General features: G+C 42.6%; 1 protein-coding gene across 1 annotated transcript in view; it reads left to right on the top strand.

Annotated features, from left to right (window-relative positions):
- The window catches only part of nmbr (neuromedin B receptor), a 58,071-nt gene that overhangs the window by 19,444 nt on the left and 12,897 nt on the right, over window positions 1–25,730 (top strand). Inside the window, exons 2-3 of the mRNA XM_056405149.1 lie at window positions 6,095–6,236; window positions 6,944–7,159. Of these exons, the coding sequence (XP_056261124.1) occupies window positions 6,095–6,236; window positions 6,944–7,159 (358 nt within the window). The remainder of the gene's footprint in view (window positions 1–6,094; window positions 6,237–6,943; window positions 7,160–25,730) is intronic.

The following is a 25,730-nucleotide window of genomic DNA, read 5'->3' as shown; positions in this document are numbered from 1 at the left end:
TAGACGACAACGATTGACTGGAAATATTGTCAATTAACTGATTGACCTATTGTTTCTTAAAATTACTTAGTATTTAACATTCTTACTTAACTTGAAGTGAAGTGGGGAGAAACGACTCTGATGGGAGGTGGTGGGTCTCATGTTCCGCCCAGCAGGAAATAGTTGCTCTAATGTGACACAGCTCCAACAAAAACACATGGAGTCTCATTGAAAAATCATCTTAGAAATATTTTTGGTTTAGATCCTGTTTGGACTCTCAGGTTCGTCTCTTACCTCCAGGGAGTCGTGACTAACGTAATGGTCTTCTTTTTTTTTTTTTTTAAATCTGTCGCTCTGCTTCTTTCCTGACCATCATCATCATCATCACCATCATCATCGTCATCATGCTCCCTCTGCTCTGCCTGCAAATACGACATTAAAAATACAAACAGACAAAATCAAAGACTGTGGATTATACAACCACACAGTTCCTTAACCCAGCCTGACCTCCATCCAGCCAAACAACAGTAAGAACACCTCCATGTTCTACAGCTTAGCCTCCTGCCATTGGATCACTTGCTATAATCCTAATCAAGTCTCCTGGTTCACGCTGTTGTGGCCAGTTTAACTTTATTTGATACAGAGTAACGGCAGAGCCGGAGAGGGGAAGGTTTTTTGCGGTATGTTGCTTATTTTCACGCAGCTGTCCTCATCCTGCTCCATTATTTTTTGACACATGTTCCCTCACCTCCACTTTCCGCTCCGTCTTGTACTGTATTGTTAAAATGCAACAGGACGCCTGCTGTGTCCCTGCAGGCAAGGTAGGACTGTACCACCTCTGGGGAGAAGCTGCTCATTCACTCCCCTCCTCCTATAGACTCATAGATCTAACCCGACTGTTGTTTGAATGTGGATATAATCTGAACCCAAGGCACACACAGCTTATTGGGTTTTTTCCAGATCCACTACACTCCAACAGAGGAGCCGCTGTGTGGTCTGGTCCAAAAGCAGAAAACTTAGCTTCTTCCTGATATGGCTGTGTGTGTGTGTGTGTGTGTGTGTGTGTGTGACTGAATGTATGAATGTGAAGCAGGAGGTGTCCCCTTTCCACGAATAGATAAATATTCAAGCAGGTATGAGTCCTCCAGGTGTCATTAATAGAGGGGTTGAGGACCAAGTGAGACGCTGCTCAGTCTTCTACATAAACCTTGGAGATCAGCGCTCCAGGTTCAGGCGAATCAGACTTTATAATGGAGTGTATGAGACACACACACACACACACTCTCCCCAGCCATTTCACCTGCACACACTTATTCATAACTTCTCTACATTTATCATCCCATCTGTTGCCTGTATAATCAGTGTGGCTGCATTTGTTTGGGACTATTTCTACTGGCGGATTAATCTACATTTCGTGTTCTGGCGAGGAACAGTGAGACTCACTGATTTGTTTTTAATTGTTTTTGGAAACTGGAGCTCTGTGGCTCAGAGGAGGAGGAGGATTTATCACTTCTAGTTATTAGGAAACAGTCAGTGTTTACAGTAATATATAGAATATAACTTTTAGATAGTTTGTCCTCATTTCATTAGACTGCACTGCTTTGGAAACAGCTCAGGTGCAAGTCTACTTATACTGAGATCATATTCATTATTTATATGAGTCATTTATAATGATACTGCAACAGCAAGAGCCATTCATAAAATTAAGCTGATTTGTGTGTGTGTGTGTGTGTGTGTGTGTGTGTGTGTGTGTGTGTGTGTGTGTGTGTGTGCCTCAAGCGCAAAAGGAAATAAAAGTGAATGAAATCAGGAAGTGTCTGTTTTCTCTTCTCACGTGGGGATAACTCATAAATAAACAACCCCGCCTCCTGGAAATGACACTTACCTGCTGCTACACATTTTTATTCTTCAGTGTATTATTAAGAACTGTGTTACAAGTGCGTCGGAGGGAAGCACAACTTTACTGAGTGTTGTGCAGATAATGTAGGCTACTATATAAATACGGCAGCAATGAGTGAGTCAGTGTTGTGCAGGTTTCCTTTGGGGGGGGAGCGCCGAGCTTCTACAGGAGTGGAACCTGCTCTGACTCACTGCTCTTAAATACGCAATCCAACATCAGACGACATCTAACCTCGACCGCAGACACAGCGGTAAACACCAGGGCTGGTGACTTATGAGCAGCGCTTCTGAAACTTCACGTGGTTCATTAATATATGCCGTTAAATGTAACCTTGGGCAACTTGCGCAGTCTGCACTGCACGCAGCTGACTGGGGCTGGTAGGAAAACCAAAGGGGTTGTTTGACGTCAACGATGAGCGGCAGTTTAGTTGCTGTTGATCGGTGCGAGCGCAAGCAGCTACATATGGCGACAAGGTGAACCTCTCCACCTCTTCGACCCCCCCCCCCCCCCCCCCCCCGTGCAGACTATTGGCAGACGATACAATTTACATTTGTGTATTTGTATATGCGAGGTTTAAGGGGGTTTATAGATGTCATTGCAAAATGTGCTACTGTGGAGGGGCCTTGTGGGGCCCCTAAACCTTTGCCTAGTTTGCCTTTCCTGTACCTCTGTTCTTATGTGCCACACACATCACTTTAGTTCAGTTATGTGGATAACTTAGCAGTGCAGAGCCTGTTGCTCTGCACTCAGTCCAGTTCCAGCTTTGATCGGTTTTCACAAATAGAACTGAGACTGTTATTTATTGTATTTGCAAGGGCATGCACCCTTATCCTGAACATTTGTGCAGATTCAGATGGATGATAGCGACCCTGGAACTCAGGTACATAATGTAGCTTTTCAGTCAACAGCTCTTCAGTGAAAAATCCATCCTCAGGGAGTGTCCCGGAAGGTTAACCTGTAGATCACTGCCTTCTGTTTGCCAGGTTTGTGACTAAACAGCTGTTATTTTTTTAAAGGGCATCTTCACAGTTGGAACAATAGTTGCTTTGTCTCTCTGTTTGAGTCCCTCAGTTCCAATGAAGGGAAATCTTAACGCTACAGTACACAGTGACATCATGTTCGTCTGCTTCCTGTTTCAACATGACAATCCCTCCATACACAAATTGTTTTCCCTGTTTGGTGTGGAAAAAACTTGACGGGTCTGCATCTGAGCCTCGTCCAGCATGTTTGAGGTGAACTGCAACACCAAGTGTGAACCGGATCTTATCACCCAACATCAGCGCTGGACCTGACTGACCCTACGGAGACTGAATGGCATCACCCTGCAACAGGTTCAGCATCTGCTGGAAAGACTCAAACTGTAGAGGAGTGGAGGCTGACAGAGCAGCACATTAATCCCCATAGTGTTGCTGCCATGTGCGACACTATCACATATGGCTGTAATGGTGAGTTTCCTCTGCTGCAGAACACGGTTTCTTTGCCAGGAGCCGGCGGTGATGACGATCGCTCGGTACCATTTCCCTTGTTGCTCTTACACACTAGTAACTGCTGGCAACATTTTTTTCCCGGACTTTATGTGCCAAACATTTACAGCCTGAGGACACATCTTAAAACATATAGCTCCTACATAACATAAATAATCAATGAATCATTACATCAATAATACACGAAGCCAATTACGATACAGCAAATTGATGCAAGATTTATCGGCCAAAAAGTGTATGACAGAGTCTGAGGTGAGTCGACTCCCAGGTCCATGAATGAATGAATGAATGAATGAGCGTGCAGGGTGAATGAAGCGCTGGTCTGACCTCACTCTGACCCTGTTTGTGTAAAGCAGGAAGAGAACGTTTTTCTTTTCTTTTTCTTGTTTTTTTGTCCCTATCTGTATTCTGACGGAGCACAACTTCACCATACCCTGGTGGAAATACAAGGTCTGGAATCAGTCAGAGTAACGTAAACACAGTTTAACACGCTGACAGTCTAATACAAGCATCGCTGGGGATGAAGGAGGCTCCATTTCATATTTATACACAAATGCTGGTATGTAGCAGCAGCAGCAGCAGCAGGAAATGTTTGTTCCTGCCCGTCTGTTGCTGCAGATATGGGGCTAAACTTTTCTTGCTCACGTAAACATTCAACTGCAAATTATCGCAGCCACAGTGTGAAAAGCACAGGTTTAAATAATGCAGTGCTACAGGTGCACTGGGCAGCCTCGGCCTCAGGGACCTGGTGCTGTGTATACTAGTTAAATCTGTGATCCTTAAGATTTCAGCGCGGGTTGATGTGGTTCCTGGCGGTTCTGGCAGTATCCGTGTGTTTTAATGAAACAGGAGCTTCGGCTGGAAACAAATCATCCCATCAGCTCAGGCATAGTAAAAGCTTATCTCGTGTTGGATGTGTGCAGCCTGGCTCACAGCTCTTCATCCAATACCTCACCGTAGCTTCTTCTCCTTTCATTTCCTCTCTTGCAAAATTTCAAAATGAATAGCCGATAAAAAAAATAAAAAAAAGACACTTTTTAAATGATCAGCTAGCACCAGTGAGGAACCAGAGGCCCAAACTCTTATGCTCTTCCTCACAGGTGCAGCCGGTCGGCAATCCAAGGTAGGCGGAGTCTCCCAGGAACCAGGAAGCCAGGGCAATAGCAGACAAAGCAGTAAGGCACAGGGGCGACGAGGACATAGGAACCAATGAGCTCTGAGCTGAGAGCTGGTGGAAAACTCCGAAAGAATTGGGAGACGGACGAACATCTTTCACGTGATTTTTGTTGAAAAGAACAAACAGAAATCAATATCGCCAGCGTAATCTTTTGACCCAGCTGTGATACAGCTGTGCAGCGATGAGTGAACAGGGACACTGAAGTAACACTGAAACACCAGGAAATCCCCTCTGAATCTCAATTTGAATCTCCTGTGGGAAAGGCAGACCCCAATAAAAAAATACCATAGAGCTACACAGAGAATGGAAATAGCTATCGTAGAAAAATTGCAGTCCATAAATAATTATAAAATTAGTTTTTATTCCATTTCTTTTCCTGAAATTTCTATTTTTTAAGCTTAAATTCAACGATGTAATTTGTGGAATCTGGATTACCAGATGGCTGTCACTCCTGTGCTGAGGCCCCGACCAGCTTAATCACTGATCTGCTCCGCCTAATGAGGAATTTAAAATGCAGCTTGATGATTACACATAAAGAATAATTATGGTTAGAGTGACACGGCCCCATTGTTTCCTCTCTTTGTCCTCCAGTGTGCAGCCAGAGCCGTCCGATGGCTGATGGAGTTTTCTCATTAACTAACAAAGAGCCTGGAACCAGCGATGCTGTCAGGAGGGGGGAAAAGAGTTATTCAATGATTTGTGTTTGGTTTCAGGCCAGAAAACCTCAAGTGTGATTATGGGTTTGTTTCATTATGGTTTTTCCTCTTTTATTAATATAGTGTCTACAGTGGCAGCCTTTTCAAAGTCTAATTTAATGTGTTTATTCAAAGATCCCTGTTGGAATGTCGCCAAAATATCTGAGTTAGTGTGTGTGCTGCAGAATAATAAAGTGTGGAGTGTCTGTGACAGGACTTTTTAGAACTCTTGTGAGGTTAGGGTGTTAATCCCCCCCCCCCCCCCAAAAAAATGCAGTAAATATATTTCCACAAGACAGAGGTCATGGTCTCAATCTGGTTTCTCTTCTCGGCAGTTATGAGAGACAATCCCAGTCAGGTGTAGTAAAGGTGTGACTTTGGGGCACGTTTGCTTGATTGACAGGTGTCTCGGCCTATCACAGTCCCATCTCAGCTACATTTGTTGTATGATATATGATAGATGAATAGAATAGTTTAAGAAGGATGAATGAAAGATGAAAATTAGATGCATGACTGCAATGAATATTAAAACCGGCTGTAAGATTACGGGTGGCAGACTCCCGCCCCGCTGCAGGTCTGAGGGTCTCGCTCTGCGGCTCATCGGGTTCGTTCTTACCACAATGTTACATCATCATAAAATCAAACTCTGCGGCCTTGGTCCTGTATTTTTTAAAAAGTAAACTATTCATATTGTGTAAAACGTGTCTAAAATATTCAATCACTGAGATGAAGTGGTTTCCAGGGTTGATCTGACTCTCTCTCTCTCTGTGGTTATTCATAATTCAGCTGTTTTCAGAGTGTTTTATTGTGAACTTTCTTGTTGCTATTAAATTGATGTTTCCCTCTCTGTGTTCAACAGGTACAAGGCGATAGTGAACCCGATGGACATCCAGACGTCCAGCGCTGTCTTCTGGACGTGTCTGAAAGCTGTTTCTATCTGGCTGCTGTCCGTCCTGCTCGCCGTCCCCGAGGCCATTTTCTCTCAAGTCGTCTCCTTGCAGGTAAGATCGACAAACAGCAGGTCCCGTTCGCGCCGCAACGTACGCCGCAACAACAGAAGCTGGGCAGAGCACGGGTCACATGACGCCTTGTAAAGCAGAGTCTTACGAAGAGGCGGAAGCCGCTCAGCGGAGCGGGTGAAGGAGTTCACACTCTGCGAGCGGCGTCTCAGCGGCGTTCCCTCCAGACAAACATCAGCCCCGACAGCTGCCAAGTCTTCACAGTCAGATTTATAGATGATGATTTGACTCTGCGATCTGTCCTCCACCGTCTCACCTCTTTCCTCACCTTTTCTTCCTAATTCTGCGCTCATTTATCCTCTTTCCTTTCGAGTTGTCTCCTTTCCTCCCTTCTCTCCCATTTCTTCTATCCTCTCATTCTCTCTCTTTCCATTTTGTTCTTTCCTTTTTCTCTTCTCTCCCTCTCCTCTCACTGTCCTTTCTTGCATCACCTCTTTCTTCTCTTCATGTTTTCTATCCCTTTGACTGTTTTCCCTTCAATTTCTTCCCTTATTCTCATTTTCTCTCCTCTTTTGCTTCCTCATCTTTTCGGCTCTTTCTCCTCCCTCCTTTTCATGTGCCCTCTTCCCTTCTTCTCTCCTCAATCAATTTCTCTTCCTGCTGTTCCTCTTTCTCCTCTTTTTCCTCTTTCATCACTTCCTTTCTCCCAAATTCCTCCTCAATCACCCCTTCCCTCCTCTCCCTCTCAGGGTCACAGGGACAACATGAACGTCACCTTTGTGAACTGCGTGCCGTACCCGCTGTCCAATCCGATGCATCCAAAGATCCACTCTGTGATGATCTTCCTGGTTTACTTCCTGATCCCTCTGGTGATCATCTCTGTGTATTATTACCACATCGCCCGCACGCTCATCAAGAGTGCCCACGACATGCCGGGAGAAGTCAGCGAACACACCAAGAGACAGGTGACTGATGGATGAATGAATGAGCGAATGAATGAATGATTTATCTAAAGGAGCGGTTTGATACGTGTACACTTATTTTCACTTATAGGTTTTATGTTCCAACGCAAACAGCTGTTGCTGTTTCCTGATGCAAGATGACTGTTGATGATAGGTGGTGTCTTTTTGCGGCTTCATGTCGTAAAAAAAAAATTAAAGAAAGCAGCTGATTTGTGCTGCTGTAGCATTTTCACAGTCTGATTTGAATCAGTTTTTTAGTTATATCTTCATTCTGATTTCAGTCCCCATTGATTTTGGTGATGTGGTTACCGGTGGCAACAGCGGAGGAGTTACAGGTCACTGAGTTCAGCTGGAAAATTACACATGTATCACTGGGGGCAGAAAACTGGCCTTGAGCAGCTACTCTGTCTCTGGTTGTATTTGTCAAGTCGAATCAATACAGTTTTTTTTATATGTGACCCCAAATCACAGAGTTTTAACCCTCCAAAAAAAAAGAGAAAGAAACCTCAGCAGGAAGCTAAGAGGAGGAAAGCACCTTCAATCAGATGTTGTGTTTTCACAGCAGCCAAACGATCGAGAGCATTGATCGTTTCATTCATGAAACTACAGAAAGGTCACTTAGTTACTGAAATAACGCTGATCATAAAAGATATAAAAATGGTTTTTAAATTATGAGAATTTAATCCGTCCAACGATGAGACAACAGCTGTGTAGCTCCGTCCTTCGGAGGCTTGTGTCACAGCAGCAAAAGGGGATGTCTCATTTCCAAGGAATACGTCCTTTTCCTGGGAAACAAAGGCTCCGACAGCTCCGTCCTTCGTAGCCCGGCATATCCCAAGATTCATTGCGCGCCGGTAATGAAAATAATATGGCAGCAGACAACACCGACAGAAAGCTCAAGATTACACTTTTAATGATAAGTATTGGGTTTCAGTATAACTGTTAAAACCAAGGGCCTTAAAACCTCAGGTTTTCGTGAAAGAACAGCTACATGTCGTGTAGGTTTCTCGGCAACAGGAGCCGCACTTTGCGGAATTCTCTGTAGACCGGACTGCCTTGGTCGTCTATGACGGCTACAAAGGGCCACACCTTCGTAGACCGTGTCCTCGGAAAGATGTGGCCCCTGAATTGGGACACAGCCTATGTGTAGGCTGCATGATAAAGCTGGCACTCTGTACTTTAAATTCAAAATCATGAAAAATTGATTTTCATTGGGGAAAAAATAAAAATAAAAATAAAATCTTTAATGATTTGTTCAAATTTTAAAAATCACAATTTTGAATTCTCAGTCAACAAGTGTGATGGAGTGTTTGATTTGGTTTGTCTTGCACACCAGCAGGGAGCGGAAACTTCACAGTCAGCCTGACCTGTTGCTGTCTGAGAAAGCTGCTGCTGTTGGTCTCTCTGAAACTTGATTTTTCACTCCTAACAAGTCAATGTGCAAGTGAATGAAATAGTTGGGGAAAGTGAAACAAGAACAACAACAAAAAAAAAAAAATAGTGTCCTCTGTGATTTCCAACTCTTGGAAAAGATAGTCAGCCCGAAGTTTAGTTTAATGGAGATCGACTTGGATGCGATGCTTTTTGCACCCACACCTCCCACTCCAGCGGCTTCAGAGGCCTCGGTAAATATTTCAGCCGTGAGGGAGGTTTAGTGGAGGACTGTGTCAGCTGGGAATGAGTAATCACTTTACACCAGCTTGATCTTCACAGATGGAGGAGAGGTCACAGGGAGGGGGGAGCTGAATTATTAAAGACCCAACAGCGGCAGGTCAGATCCAGTGTACATGATCAATGATGGAGCAGCGCAGCTGAGAATTACTAATATACCTCAGTGGATTATCGTGATAACAATCAGTGCTGATGGTAAATCCAGTATAATGTCCCTCTTTACAGCAGTAAGTTCATCAGTACAAGAGGAGTCATGTCACACTCACCAGACTGCTGCTCTCAGCTTCTCCTTTTAACACAGCGGCGGTTTTAGTCACTAATTGTTTCCAGGTGTTTCCGATTAGCTTTTAATTAGTGAAGCTACCGTCAGTGAAAAGTGACACTTCCTGTTCATTTAGATTTAAAAGCCCCAACCTGCTGGACTTTTATTCTGATGCATCTGTGCAGGAAGTGTTGACTAACTGACATCAGTAACAGTAGTAGTGGACGTCTTAGAGTTATCACAACTATTAAAACTAACAGTGAAAACAGTGGTAGAAGTTTCTCTGGCCAAAACTGGACTTGGCGTGAAATCATTCAAACCGAATTCACAAGCTTTGAAAGAGCTGCAGCTTCATTTTCAATTTTCTTTCAGTTTTTCTTTTCAACAGACCAGAGATTTAAGACTTATAAGACAACCAGCTCTGGTATTGTTGTGGTTCTTGCTTTCCTTTTTCATTTCACGGAGCTCATTAACCGAAGTTGCCAACATGAAAACACATAAATACTGAGGGGGGGAAGTCATTTCGGCGACATAAAAAGCAGAGCCCCGCTGCTGCCTGGTGTGGCTCTGCAGGTCTGAACAGGACACACTGCAGGGACGTTGACCTCGACAAACTCAGGGTTAATGGAGAGTCGCTGACTAACAAACAGTGAATCAACTCCTGACACAAAGAGCTGAGAGAGGAGGAGGATCAGGAGACAGCCACTGAGATGTGAACAGGCTATAAGGGTCAGGCGGTGGTGAAGTACAGCTTTGTTTGTATTATACTGTAGCTACAGATAACACCTTCATATGTATCTGCTCCCTAAGTAATGACTGTACAAGCAGTTGACTATAGAGATCAGATGCCATGGAGAAATTCTCGTTTTAATGAGAGTCTTTTTTCCTAGTTGGTCTATAGATCTTTTAGTTCCAATGAAGGGAAATCGTAATGCTGCAACATGCTGGGATATTTTAGACTACAGTGTTCTTCCAATTTAGTTTGAGTTTAGTTTTTAATATGACTCTGCCCCTGTGCACAAGGCCAGCTCTGTAAAAGAAATGCTTTTGGTAGTGCCTTATTTTACGGGTCATGAAATTCCAAATAACTTCCCAGAAAGCACCATTTGATTTGGCACTAATTATAGCTAAATTTGACAAGCGTGTTCAACTGGTACATGTGCAATTAACTACTAACTAATAAGCTAGTTTAACACAGTTGGGGCACAGCAGGTCTGCTGCTCATACTCAAATGTAATATATGTAAATATACTGAATTTCCATATATGGAATATATAGAAGAAAACATGTAAAAATGTCATACATTGACATGTCAACCCTTTACAAATACATGTTTATGTATGTATTCTTATATTGTAGACATATGTTACATAAATATATATCCATCCCAAAGCCTGTTGATATTATAAACAGCAGGGTCCTAAAGTCTGAGACCACTGTCCTAGAATGGGAATGTTTAAAATGAATAAGAAAACCATCTACACTGTGTGTACAATTATTAGGCATGTTGTATTTTTGAGGATTCATTTTATTGTTGAACAAATACAGTGCTCTCAGTCAATCCAAAATGTTAATAAACCTAGAATCTGAATATATAAGACAGTTAAAGTGAGTTTTTGGCTTTCTTAGGAGAATATGCATTTGTGCAGAATTATTGGGCAGCAATTAGTGTGCAGAATTATTATGCAACTAAATGAAAAACGAAAATTTTCCCATCTCACTTGTTTATTTTCATCTGTTAAAGTGAGAATAACAAACAAACAACTCCAAATTTACAAATAAACAATTCTGACATTTCCAAAAAAGAATACAGTGACCAATATAGCCACCTTTCTTTTCAGTAGCAGTCATAAGCTTCTTGATCTGTTGAACAATTTTTTTGTGCAGCAGCAACCACAGCCTCTCAGATGCTGTTCAGAGAGGTGCATCGTCTTCCCTCACTGTAAATCTCCCGTTTAAGAAGAGCCCACAAGTTCTCAATAGGGTTTATAGGGGAGGAGGGGGCCATGTCATTATTCTTCCATCTTTAAGGCCTTTGCCGGTTGTGGCCACGCAGTGGAGTATTTGGATGCATGCGATGGAGCATTGTCCTGCATAAAAATCATGGCCGCCTTGAAAGATGCAGACTTTTTCCTGTACCACTGCTTGAAGAAAGTGTCTTCTAAAACATGGCAGTAGGTTTGGGAGTTGATTTTAAGTCCATCTTCAACCCGGAAAAGGTCCAACTAGCTCATCCTTAATAATACCGGCCCGTACCGGTACCCCACCTCCACCTCGCTGGCGTCTGATTGGAAGTGGAGCTCTGTGCCCGTTACTGATCCAGCCACGGGAAGAGCCACTCTCATCTCATCAGTCCATAAAACCTTTGTCTTGACCTTTCAACTTATGTCTTGTTTAATGGTGGTCGGATTTCAGCCTTCCTTACCTCGGCCATGTCTCTGAGCACCTTGTAATTCTGGACACTCCAGGTAGGTTGCAGTTCTGGAATATGACGGCACTGGAAGATAATGGGTTCCTGGCGGCTTCACGTTTGATTCTTCTCAAATCTTTAGCAGTTAATTTGCATCTTTTTTTCTCAACACGTTTCTTGCGACCTGATTGACTATTTGCAACAAAACGTTTGATGGTTCGGTGATCACGCCCCAATAGCTTAGCAATTCCAAGAGTGCTGCATCCCTCTGAAAGGCTTGTTGTGCTGTCCACATACGTTTGGCCATTTAGTGCACATCACCTGTGGTTTGGCAGGATTTTGATTAGAGACCCTTCAAAGAGGTGAAAGCAAGTAAATTGTTGGGCCTCTCTCCACGTCGTCCTCCCTCTTCGTCTCGGTCTGTCACACGGCATCATGTGTGTCGTCTAATTCATCTCATTACAGTTAAATCCGTCTGCGCCGCCTCCTCGGGGAGAGACGCCCCCCCCCCCCCAACTTTCTTTAACGGGAGACGCCTCTTCACACGTCACCCCCCGTATCTTCTTCACATCTTTAGAGGTTGGAAGCCAATTGCTACATTAACTGCAGACGCCCACATCAATACCAAACAAGCCTTGTGTCTTATCTGAGGGCAGAGCTAATTCATTATGTTCCCGGAGATAAGAAATACATTAGAGGGCGCACACACAGCAGGCGCATCCCCACACACACACGCATGCACACACCAGGGCTGGAAAGCCGTACTTCAGACCACACCATCGATCAAAAAACACTAATTTAAGTTGTTTTTGACATTGATAAACAATGTACTTAGTTGTTAACTTTGGAGGACAAACAGAAACAATGAACTCATTTAAATGTGTAGCAACAGTCACCTTCCACTCATTATTCTGTTGACTGCTGCAAACACACAAGTCACACTGTATGTAATATGAATCATCAGCAGCGTTAGCATCTCTAACTGCAGATACATGACAAATTCAGTGTTTATCCATTTGTTGTTTCTACAAAGATCCTCTATACAGAAGATGCCGCATTACAGGCAGCGCCAACGATATGAAATGGGACACAGCTCCGGTCTCCTAAGTGGGTGTTGTCCCTCAACTCCTCCCTCAAGCGAAGGCAACTGGCATGAAATGTGACAGTAGCCAGGGGCGCTGTAAAGGGGGGGAAAAGTTAGGACGATTCTAAGGGCCCATGACTGACAGGGGGCCTCCTTTTTAAATCAGAATTAATACTTTATTCAAAATAAAGTAATGAAACAAACGGTCCCTTTGTCTTCATAAAATGTATATCAAAGGTCTCTACTTCATTTCATTTAATTCAATGGGTTGAACAAAAATATATGATTAAACATGTAGGAACTGTAGCTATTTTTATACAAACTCCTCATTTCAGGGGCTCAAAAGTAATTGGACAAATTAACATAACCCTAAGTGAAATGTTACTTTTCAATATTTTGTTGAGAATCCTTTGCAGGCAATGAATGCCTGAAGTCTGGAACCCATGGACATCACCAAACGCTGGGTTTCCTCCTTTGTGATGCTTTGCCAGGCCTTTACTGCAGCTGTCTTCAGTTGTTGCTTGTTTGTGGGTCTTTCTGCCTTAAGTTTTGTCTTGAGAGTGAAATACATGCTCATTTGGGTTGAGATCTGGTGATTGACTCAGCCATTGCAGAATATTACACTTCTTTGCTTTAAAAAACTCCTGGGTTGCTTTTGCAGTATGTTTTGGATCATTGTCCATCTGTACTGTGAAGCGCCGTCCAATCAACTTTGCTGCATTTGGCTGAATCTGAGCAGAAAGTAAATCCCTATACACTTCAGAATTCATCCGGCTGCTTCTGTCTTTTGTCACATCATCAATAAACACAAGTGACCCAGTGCCATTGGAAGGCATGCATGCCTATGCCATCACACTGCCCCAATTCTTCTCCAAACTTTCTTCTTCCCATCATTCTGGTACAGGTTGATCTTAGTCTCATCTGTCCAAAGAATGCAGTTCCAGAACTGGGCTGGCTTCTCCAGGTGTTTTTTGGCAAAGTCAATTCTGGCCTTTCTATTTTTGAGGCTGATTAATGGTTTGCACCTTGTGGTGAATCCTTTGTATTTACTCTCATGAAGTCTTCTCTGTATGGTAGACTTAGATAGTGATACACCTACTTCCTGGAGAGTGTTCTTCACTTGAGTGGATGTTGTGAAGGGGTTTTTCTTCACCATGGAAAGGATTCTGCGATCATCCACCACTGTTGTCTTCCTTGGACGTCCAGGCCTTTTTGAGTTCTCAAGCTCACCAGTGCACTCTTTTTTTCTCAGAATGTACCAAACTGTTGATTTGGCCACTCCTAACATCTATCAGCTATCTCTCTGATGGATTTCTTCTTTTTTTCAGCCTCAGGATGAACTGTTTCACCTCCATTGAGAGCTCCTTTGACCGCATGTTGTGTGTTCACAGCAACAGCTTCCAAATGCAAACGCCACACCTGGAATCAACTCCACACCTTTTAACTGCTTAATTGATGACAGGTTAACGAGGGAAGAGCCCATGCAGCCTTGTTTTTTTTTTTTGCAGCCTTCTGAGTCAATTGTCCAATTACTTTTGGTCCCTTGAAAAAGAGGTGGTTACGTATTAAAGAGCTGTAATTCCTAAACCCTTGCTCCAATTTGGATGCGAATACTCTCAAATTACAGCTGACAGTCTGCACTTTAAGCCCATATTGATTATATAATTGTATCCTGAATATGTTTTGGTAAACAGCTAAAATAACAAAACTTGTGTCACTGTCCAAATATTTCTGGGCCTAACTGTATGTCAGGACAAAGTGTGGAAGTAAAGGAAGAAGGGAGAGAGAGGGACAGCTCAGATGATGGAGAGACCTGAAGTGATGGAGGAAAACTTAAAAGTCAACCTGATGATTCATGTGATAGGGATTCCACTAAAGCAGTGTTAGAGTCCAATGACCCAGGTTTGTGGCCAGCAAATTTACAGGATACAGAAAGGGAGAGTATTGTAAGAAAAATGGCCAACAGAGATGAAGATCAGGACATGCCAAATGATTCAGAGGCAAAGCCGTTCCCTGAGTACCTCAAGTATACAAAGGCAGCCAATGGGAGAGAAAAGGTGAAGAGAGACTGGGTGACATACAGCAAAAGCACTGATGCACTGTATTCCATCCCATGTGTCCTTTTCTCCAAAGAGCAGAAGAGACCATCCCTTAGTGCACTGAATAGTCAAGATGGATATAAAATGTCTGATGTGAAGTGGCGTCGAATGTATGATAAATTCCCAGACCATGAAAAGAACAAAGCACACAGAGACTGCTAAGTTGCAGAAGCAGATATAAACAGAAATTGAAAAAAATAGAGCACTGTTGCAGAGAATCCTGGATGTAACGCTGCACTTGGCATCAAGAAATTTAACTTTCAGGGGTAAAACCAAAGACATAGATGACATCCATAATGGTAATTTTCTAGGCACACTAGAGCTTTTGTCTCATTATGACCCACTGCTTAATGAGCACTTGCAAAAAGTCAGGGACAAAAAACAAGGAACCAGGCTGACACACTACCTGAGCTCTGACAGTCAAAATGAGTTCATTGATTTGTGTGGTAGAAGAGTTTTGAAAACAATTCTGAAGGAAAGAGAGAATTCTATTTATTTTTCAGTCATCTGTGATGCCACATCAGACATTTCCCATACTGAACAAAATGTTGTACTCATAAGATATGTGAATTACGACAAAGAAACAGATGACTGGGAAATTAACGAATGGTTCCTTGAATTCAAGGACTTTCGCAAAAAGACAGGAAGTGAGATAGCAGAAATGATTGAAAATGTGCTTCATGACAAACGGATTGACATTGGGGACTGCAGAGGGCAGGGATATCACAATGGGGTGAACATGTCAGGAAAAGTTAAGGGGGTCCAAGCCCAAATACTAAAGAAAAATAATCTGGCTACATTTTCACCTTGTGCCACCCACACCCTAAACCTTGTAGGTGTGCATGCTGCAGAGTCAAGCCCAGAAGTAGCAACATTTTTTGGCTGCATCAATCGCCTTTACGCACTTGTTAGTGCCAGCCCAGAGCGATGGGCCATCTACAAAGAGAAAACAGGCTCCTCTTTGCATCGTCTTTCTGATACCCGCTGGAGTGCAAGGATAGATGCTGTTAAACCTGTAGCGCAACACCTACCCTCGGTCATTGAGGCCCTTGACAGCATTCTCATGACATGCAGTCTCACCAGTGAGGCCAGATCAGAAGCCAGTGGTCTAAAAAACTACTTTATGTCATTCAATGTTATTGTCCTCCTCACTGTCTGGCTTAAAGTTCTGCAATGCATTGATGACAGAAATGTGATTCTCCAGTCAGGAAAAAATCTCACTTGAAACAGAAGTAGCCAATATCTCAGCCTTAAAACAAGAGATGCAGGCTCTTAGAGATGGATGGGACTCACTCCTGCCTGAGGCAACACTGCTTGCTACACAAATGGATGTTCCACCTCAGTTTAACAAGGAACACAGCCGCCAGAGGAAAAGGAAGAGATTCCATGATGAGACCTCTCAAGAAAAGACAGCTCAGGACAATGCAGCAACAGTGTTTCGGAACAGAGTAGTTTTTACTGCTATGGACAATATCATAAGTGACCTGGACACTAGGTTCCACTCCACTGCAGAAATAGCTGAAGAATTCTATGCTGTTTTGAAAGTTGGGCAGATTAGTGAACTTATCAAGAAGTATTCCAGAGATCTCACATCTGAGTTTGAAAATGAAGTTAGACACCTGAACACAGTGTATGCTGCCACTTCCCCCCCTAACATGTCCCCCTCTTGGTCTCCTGAATGCAATTCACGGGATGCAACTGCAGAGCATATTTGGAGAGGTGTGCATTGTGTCGCGTATGTTCTGCACATTGCCTGTTACCGTTTCTGGAGCCGAGAGAGCTTTCAGTAAGTTAAAACTGGTAAAAAAAAAACTATTTGAGGTCCACTATGTCCCAGGACAGACTTTGTAGTCTTGCCATGTTGTCCATTGAAAGTCAGTTGGCTAGAAAGCTGGATTTCAAAGACTTGATAGATGACTTTGCTAACAGGAAGGCTCGGCGCTGGGCTCTTGGTGAATCAGGCTAAGCAAGGGCCAGTAGTAACTGTAAAATGGCATGGCTATTTATACTACTACAGACATAATGCCCAAAGGCTTTGAACAAATTGAGATCAAGATATGTCTCACAGGAATGGCTAGATTATGTCATTGTGCGCCATAAACCTTGTTGTGTACAATCAAGACTGAATATTTTGTTGAGCTGTTTTTTTTTGTTGAGAAAAATGGGTTTCTTGAGTCTTATGTTCCTATTCATGCTAAGTTGCGCTACCTTTTCATTTTATGTAGCTGATTCCTGTTTTTATTTTGTGCTTGTTCATGATGAAGCCATGAAGACTTAATAAAGGAAGAGGCAAATCAGTCACCTTGTGCGCAGTGAATCATCCATTTTTGTCAGTCATACAGTAAATATTTGATTACAAGAGGCAAGACAGCTGAAAAGGTAGAGTTATGTAAAGCTTTTGAGTGGGTCGATTGGATCCTGGAGATGTGCTTACAGCAGTTGCACAGGGTTCTTGTGGCCTTTGGTGAGGGGGCCCAATGTGATATTTTTTCATGGGGCCCAAAGTCCTTGGCGTGCCCCTTTTTGCCGCTGTTTTTTTGTTAATCTATTAACAACATCTGATCATCCCAGTACAGTCATGTCGGTTTAATAGGCTAATAATCTGTTATAGCAGTTGTAAAGCAATGAAACAAGTTTTATTTCAGTTTTAAAGTTTAATCCATGGTTTCACGTATAAGTAAGTCAATCCAAAAATAACTCCATCTAAACATCTGGTTATCGGTTGGCAAACGACGTCGGCAGTTGACAGATCTCTTTATTCATCCCCCTGCTGCTGTAATTTAACATTATTTTTATCCTCTTGTGTTAATACATTTTGTTTAATAAAGGTTTTCGCTACATAGCATTAAAACTGCTATTTGTAAGTTTTGCTATTGCTATAAAGCTAACGTTAGCATTAGCAGGTGTTTACTTACCAGTCTAGAAGAAACGTTGTGAGTTCAGCATGAAACTTCATTCCTTTACTCACCAAGAGCTGTCTCAAAAGAAACACCGACGTTAGCTGTTGTCTCTATCATGTCTTTTCCCCTACCGAAGTTAGCACGCTAACCAGCTAGCCTCAGCCCGTCTAGAGACTCACTGCAACCTCCATCTGCCCCGAAAACATAGCGCTGCTCAGAGGTCGTATTATAACTTTGTGACTTTTAAAACGCAACGATGACTGAACATCTTGTCAAGCGACGATCACCACCAGCTGCTCCCGGCAAGAAACCAAGTTCAGTGGCGGAGAAAACATATAGCCCCTTTAAGTCGTTTTAAAAAATTATTTAAATAGTTTTATATGTTTTTGTGAACTGAATATATTCGGGTTGTTGACTGTCGAAAAAACATTTGAAGCTGTCACCCTCGACTCAATTGAGATGGATCTTTGTCAATTCTCTGACATTTCATGGACGAAACAATGAATTCGTTAATTAAGAAAACAATTTGTGTAGTTGATCATTGGTTGCAGCAGCACAAAGAGATTCTCATTGTTGGATACAGCATTTTACACAACATAGGTTTGAAAAAGTGAATGAACGTCTTCCTCTTTGGTGGCTATTCAAACATTTTTCCAATAGATTTTGGTTACATCAGGAGAATTAGGACTCACGAGTCGCACAGTCCTGTTTTCAAGTCATTTTTATCTCTACATTTCTTGAAACAAGAGAAATTAAATCTACTGTTGCACCTGAAAAATGCTACTCGCTTGTAGAAAGTTCTTGCAACAAGTTATTAATAACTTATATTGGAAACAGTTTGACCTGATCTTTTTTTTTTACTTTTGGATAAAAGCTTTTAACTCAAGACAAACGCTGCCTCGTTTCAGAGAAATGAAAGCACAAACACATTTTTGTCAATTTGTCATTATTGACTTGTATTTATTGACTTGCCACTTCAGCAGCAGGCTTGAGTCTTTATTCGAGGCGACAGCTGACTGACAGCTCCAGAACAACAAAATCATTTCAAGCTCAGGCATTTGACAGAAATTACATAAAAAAAACTATCATCATTTGGCTGCTGGATCGATCAGACCTGAGCGCATTATGTGCATGGATGTGGCAGGTGCAGCAGACTCAACTTTCAGGCCCATGACATCTAAAACACAGGAAGAAACCTGGTCAGACAATAAATTACTGGAAAAGTGGAAGACGGAAGGCAAGAAGAGCAATTGATTTTGTATACGAGTCAGGTTTTTGTGCGCGCCACTTTTCAACACTTGAATAATCCAAATAATTGCTGCTGAATCCCTTTAACTTCAGCTCCTGCCGCCAGAGTTCAGCTTTCATTTACCTGAAATAATTAGATTTCTCCTGAGGTTTGTCACTGCACATCCCTTCATTTAAGATGTTTAAAAAGTTATGACCAGAGTTAGATTTGCTTTAAGCTACTGAGAGTTCAGCTCAGTCCCAGTCTGGACTGGCACAGTGGCGGCGGTGTCTTGATTCATCTCAAGTGACGGCTGATCGACAGCAGCGGGACACGACCAAACCAAGCAAACGCTGTACGAACGGATGTGTGACAAGAAACCGCCTCAGACCTTCTGTTGGTGTCTGTGTGGCCAGCATGACACACACACACTTACAGCATTAAAACAGCAACAAGCACTCCAGACCTCTCCAGCACTCCTCAATCACTCAACAACAGCTGGGAGAGGGAATTCAGGAGTTATAGAACATGTTGCAACAACGCTGGTTTTTATAACACGCAACACTAAACTAAAGAGGTTCAATAAACTTTTAAGATGCGCAACATTATGAATTTGGTCAAATTAAGACATTTTGACGATAGTGATCCAGGACGTATCAATAACGTCTGCGTTGGATTGATTCTGCAAATATACATCCAGTGGCTATAATTTTGGAATTCTTTACAATATGTGTCCATGTTCAGCGTCAGTCGGTCCGTACAGTGTGTGAGCATAAAAGCCACAGCTTCTGGCAGATTATAATGTTTAGTGTGAGTTAAAATGTGCACGATTTAATAAAAAAATCCTCTTCAGGGATCATGAGTTCCAGCTTTGTTTGGCAAAACAGGAATTTAAGTAGAATAAGATTTAATTCAGGGTAAAGAACCAAACTCAATATTATTCAGATTGCAAGTGATGAAAGTTTTTGTAGTGGGACGGTTTAGGAAAGTAAAAGTTTTTTTTATGAAACGCTTCTCTGGAGCAAACTTCCGCTTCAGAGAATTCAAGTCTCTTCAAACTGCAGAGTGTCGCTCACTGACTCATGACTCTGAAAATCAATGTTGAGTCTTCACCGACACAGACGGTCTCTCTCCTCCGGGATGTAACACGCGATCTCAACAGGCCGCGTCACTTCCCTGCTTCAGCTGACAGCTTACATCACTATCACCATCCTCATCCTCATCCTCACCACCATCGCCCAGACCCTCTGCTGATGGAGGCTGTTTTAGCACACGCTCTGTCTGCTGAGAAAAAGACAAGTTGACCGTGACCTCCACTACCTGCATACACACACACACACACACACACACACACACACACACACACACACACACGCACACACACACACTGCAACAGCACCCATGTTTGTTTTGGGTTACAGCAGCAGAAGCTAACTTTTTCTGTTCCCTCTGTGGATTGTAGCTTAAATTGAGCCGATTCACAGTTTAATATCTGATTGATCCGGTCGATGCTGAGCATAAGAGCTCCAGAGCATTACCACCCGACAAGAAAAAGGTGCTGGATGCAAAAAATGATGCAAATGAAAAGAAATCTAAACACTGAGTTCCTTGTGTGAGCAGTGGGAGAGATGAGAGGAGGAGTCATCAGTTGTCAGTTAGCACACTTGAGGTGATGCAGAACATAACAGAGCATGATATGAAACATTTTAAAGCTAATGGACATTTTGAGGGTTGAAATGGTCCACACAAATTATTTTAATGCTTAAAAAGAGAAATCATCAACTGTCAGTTAACACACATAAAATAATACCAGATAATTTCACCTTTTTTTTTTTTTTAAATTAAATAATACATGCAAAATGTAGAGCCGAACACACCCTACATGTGAGCAGTGGCGATCCTACACTCTGAGGAACCCGGGGGTTAAAGAAGCCCATGGAGGAGGTTTATGTTGGTGGCTGGCTGCCTGGTTTCTCAGTGAAGCATGTTATCGCTAACACAGCCTTTGTAATAAACTCATTCAAATATAATAATAGTAATAATACATTTTATTTAAAAGCGCCTTTCTTGGCACTCAAGGACACCGAATTATATGAATAAAGATAAATACGTCATTAACAGACAGTAATAAAGGAAACACATGTTTAGATGTGGCCTTAAATGAACAAATCACTGTGCACATTGTGTAAACACTGAGACACAGAGGGAATCTCGTTTGAAATGTAAATTCAACACAACAAAATCTTAAAGGCCTATATGTGATGCTGTATTATAAATGCAGAAAAGCTGTATATTATAGATATTATACAGGCTGCTGCTGTAAATAAATAAAATAATAAAAAGATGATCAAACAGGATATGATAATATGTTTCTCTGTTGTAGGTTTAACTGAAAAACAAAGACGGTGAAATAGACAGAAATATACTGTAATGTGCAAAGACAAAGCAGAGCAGATCGAGATACATGATCGACCCGAGACGCAGACAGAAACACCAGCAGCAGACACATCAACCTGCATTTCCAGGGTTGCTGATTTTCATTTTTCATTGACAAATGAGAATAAAGCAGAGTTATGAGGTAAAGCTGTGACCCGGGGCTGGAACAGAGAAAACTGCCGCAGCCACTCTTTACTTATTTGTTCAAATTAAAGTGAAAAAAAAAAAGCAAAAACAAACAGCGAGAGATTGAATTTGTGTCCTCAGAGAAGCCGGAGTCTGATATTACATCCTGTCTCTCTGGAGTCCATTAATACAAAAAAAAAAAACCATCAACACTGACAGTTTCCTGACATCAGCTGATGTGTCCTGTCTGAATGTTCCTGCAGGTGAATCCATCAACTGACTGCTCCTCCTGGAAAAACATCCCTCGCCGTCCGTCCTCTAGCGGATTTATCATCGTCACCCCCGCTGTAGGCGGTGACGTTAACAAGCAGTAAAATTAACGACTTATACTTTCTTCTTTTCCTTAAAGCTGCACCCGGAGCAGTTTTCATGTGCCGCCTCCACTTTAACGCTTCGGCGTAAATCATGTGGAGAAGCGGCAGCGACGCTGGAGGCAGAGCTGCCGTCTTCTCTCTGGCGTGCTCCAGGATTATTGTTCGGCTTGTGACGCAGAGTCGCCCTGTAACTTACAACAGCCACGTTCCCAATTATGTTTGGAGTTGCTTGGCTGACTTTTTTTTTTACATGAGTGTTTGACAGCAGGATGAAAATACATTCTCAGCTCATTTATGAGTCGGTTTGTGACTCTTTACGCAGCGCGGCGTCTGATCTTCATTTTGTCCCTGTGTTTTCTCAGTACTACACACTAATCCTTCCTGTATACTTTTGCAGTTGCTCTATGAGACTTTACCGTCTTATATAACAGGACATTATGCAGCACTCGATGCAGAATGTCACTTCAGCTTCAGCATCATGTTTTGCCCAAAGATTGTTTTTTTTTTTTTCCATTTTCTGAGCAGTTTCTGGAACTGTTTCACCACAAAGCATTGTGGGACACTATGACGTGATATCTCAGTAAAACCTTGAGGGGGTTTATTCAAATATGCTACAAACGTCCACCTGGATTCAAGAATAAACTGTGGAACCGTGTTGTGTATATCGGACCAGGAGGAACACAAGCATGTGGCCCAAAGAATGAGAAATACAATGCAAATGAACCCACCCACCTCCAGCCAGTCCAGGTGGGTGCTGAGTGAATATCTGCTCTGTGACCCAGCAAAGGATAAAACAAGCGATCCCAAACTTTTCCAGAGAAAACGTGTGACGCAGCATTTACAGAGTGAGTGTGGTTAAACGCAAGGTGACAAGTTCTTCATATTCTTTTGTTTAATCAAATTTTTGCTGCAGTTTCAGAAGGTTTTTCTGCAGAATCACTGGAGCCAAATGTTCCCAGACCTACAAGAACTTTTCAATAGAGAGCAGATTTTTTTTTTTTACCAAAACACAACATAAACAACAGAATTAATCACGTGTTATTGATTTTATGGGAAATATTCTGATCCTATTTGGTGAAAATAGATGAGAAAATCTACCAGTAATGAGCGTAGAATGAAAAGCGGCATGTTTAAATGCAGATCTCTGTAGCAAAAGGAAACGAGAGAAAACAGCTTGTTACCGACTCTGTTTAATATAAATGTTAATGAGTGAGCGGAGCAGCCGTACGAGAGCCTGACGCTGAATAATCACAAAGTTTGCTTCCGAACTTCGACGCTGCTCAGACCGACGGCGAGCCAGAGAGAGAAGAGGAGAGGCAGGGAGGTCTGCGGAGGAAAAGAGCAGCAGCAGAGGTGGAGAGAGGTGATGCACTCAGAGGGAGGTGAGGAGGCAAAGAGGGAAAAAAGTGCAGGTGCGAAAAGCAGCTTCATCCAGTTTATCACTAATAACTATTTCCTGCAGACGTTTATTTACGGGAGCAAATATGTCACCAGATTTTGAAATTTAAAAGCCTTTGAAATTTTTTTTTTTTTTTGCATTGAAATCTCTGAATTCACCTGAATTCTCAATAACTCCTTACACTGTTTATTTTCAATGTTCACAAATTCAGAATGAAAAATTCAACATCAATTCAGCATCTGTCACATGACCACTGGAGTGTAACTTGATTGGCTGGACGCTGGTGGATTGCTTATCCTTGGTATCCCGGATGTTGAATCTGAATTTCTAACTAGGTGTTATGCCCCAGTCTGGGGGGGGGGGCTGGGACACAACATAAACTGGCCCCATCTTCCCCAAGTCCCAAGTAGCCACAACAATGATTGGTTTAAATGTAAAGAAAGTGATTTATTTACATAAAGGTTTTAAGTGAACATATAGAAAATAAATACTTTAGGCTTCAGGGTGGACTAAGGCCAACATAATAAACATAATAACCCTGTTTGGAAAATAAATAACTAATCTAACCAAAGGAAAACAAATGACAACAAACTCACCTGCCTAACTAGATAAACAGGAGAAAACCAGAGAAACAAAACTGGCAGCCCACCCTTACTCACTCAAACGAATCCAAGAACTACACAAAGCTGAGTCAGTGTGGCCGGTTGGGAGAAGAAGAGAATGAGAGCGACGAGCCGGCGGCCATCTTGGCTCCTTATATATCAGGTGACCAGGGGCTGCAGCCAATCACCGACCAGGGTGCACAGCCTTTCCACCAATGACGGCGCGGCTGCGGCACACACCTATTTGCATACAATAAGAAAACACAGGAACACAGGGCACACACACATACACACACACACTCAGACTTCTGTTTTCCCGCTCGGATATAAAAAACAATGACAGGAGTTCATGTTTATTCATGATCCCTGACAAACTGAAAAACAAGACAAACCCTCAAGCAACGCACACAGTTTACAGAAATAAACTGCAGGAGACTGACTGTGTGTGTGTGTGTGTGTGTGTGTGTGTGTGTGTGTGTGTGTGTGTTTGTGTGCCTATCCAACAGTGGACTGGTGATCCAACAGGGAGGTCCTGCTGCCGGTCCTGTCCAAGTCTGATTGACACCAGAAACTGCACCAGGTCCCGTTCCCACTGAGAACTTTTCAGTCTTCTCTTTGGTTCTTCAAAATTCACTGACACCCAAGGATCAAATTCCCAACCTCAAACTTTCCAAGTACACCTCAAACACCATGAGCTATTTGGTCAGACAACTGGCACTTATTTCCTGGAGCACTTGAATGTTTTACTTTTGGGTCCTGGATTTCAAAAGTCACTCCAGAATCCTGAGGATCAAACCCAAGACTTGAAATTCCAGCGCTAGTCCTCTTACTCACTGAGATACTGGAACAGAGACCAAACAGTCCTCTGCCTCCCTCATCTAATCTGACCGGCAGTTCTTATCTTGATCAGATCCTGCCGCTTTTTTTTGGTAACCTTGAATATCGAAAACCAATCCTGCTGAACACACTTGCTTAACAGTGGATCCGTGTGTCACGTGAGATGAGCTCTACAGAGCGACTTTCAACATGTTTTCAGTCTGGTTCAGTCTCAGTGTTTCCAGCTGCAGGCAGATGTTTCATCTTCATCATCTCCCCCATAAAGCCGCCGTCGCGACCCGCTCGGCAGCCAGACAGCAGCCAGACACAGTTAGAGAGCATCTGGTGAAGAAAGTGGCAGACATTTCCCTCCGGGGTTGGTGGGTAACAGCGCGGCTCAAATGACATGTTATGGCGCTCTTGAATTGATTAGATGGTGTAAGGAGTTCATCCTGTTCAAGCCTTTCAGTTTTTAAACACTTTAAACTTGCGACTTTCTCCAACAATAAAATAAACGTGTTATCATGCAGAGAATAATAAATTGAATTGATTTAGAGGAGAAGAAGACTTTACATAATTCATTTTGTCGGTAGAAATCACACTACCGACAAAAAATAAATTGCTTTGTCGTTGCAGCGATCAGTTTGCTAAATAACCTCCACTCACCTGCATCAGTGTGAAGGGGAGCTGATCTGGAGAAACCAGAGTGAGCTTGGTCTTTCCCACAGCTGAAGATGTTTGGAGAAAGCTTCGGTCTTCAGTCGTGTAGCTGCTTTGCACCCTCAGGTCTGGGTGTCACCCTGTCACATGACTGCAGCATAGAGGTGGATGATGTATAAGCTGGGACGGATGAAGATGAGCGGATGTGTCTATATGCTGAGACTTTGAAAGCGTTGAACACTGAACGGGATGGAGCTGCGGCTCTTCGGTGTCCAGTGAACGGTCTGTGTGTGATCTCTGATCAACAGTTCAAAATGGCTTCTAAACTCTAAACTCTTAATGAAGGAGTGGCAGGTGTGAGGTGACAGTAACAGCTTCTTTAAATGAACATGGTGTCTTGGAGTCCGCCCAAGAAAAACAACAGTGTCAGTTCAGCAATTTGCCAAAAAGAAAAATGATGTTATGTTTTACTTGGCATCAAATCAAAAACCTCCATCTCAGTATTTT

The sequence above is a fragment of the Seriola aureovittata genome, chromosome 19 (assembly GCF_021018895.1).
Source record: "Seriola aureovittata isolate HTS-2021-v1 ecotype China chromosome 19, ASM2101889v1, whole genome shotgun sequence".
In the NCBI taxonomy this organism is placed as follows: domain Eukaryota; kingdom Metazoa; phylum Chordata; class Actinopteri; order Carangiformes; family Carangidae; genus Seriola; species Seriola aureovittata.
The sequence above is the reverse complement of the archived record's forward strand: the minus strand, read 5'-3'. Positions and strand labels throughout refer to the sequence as shown.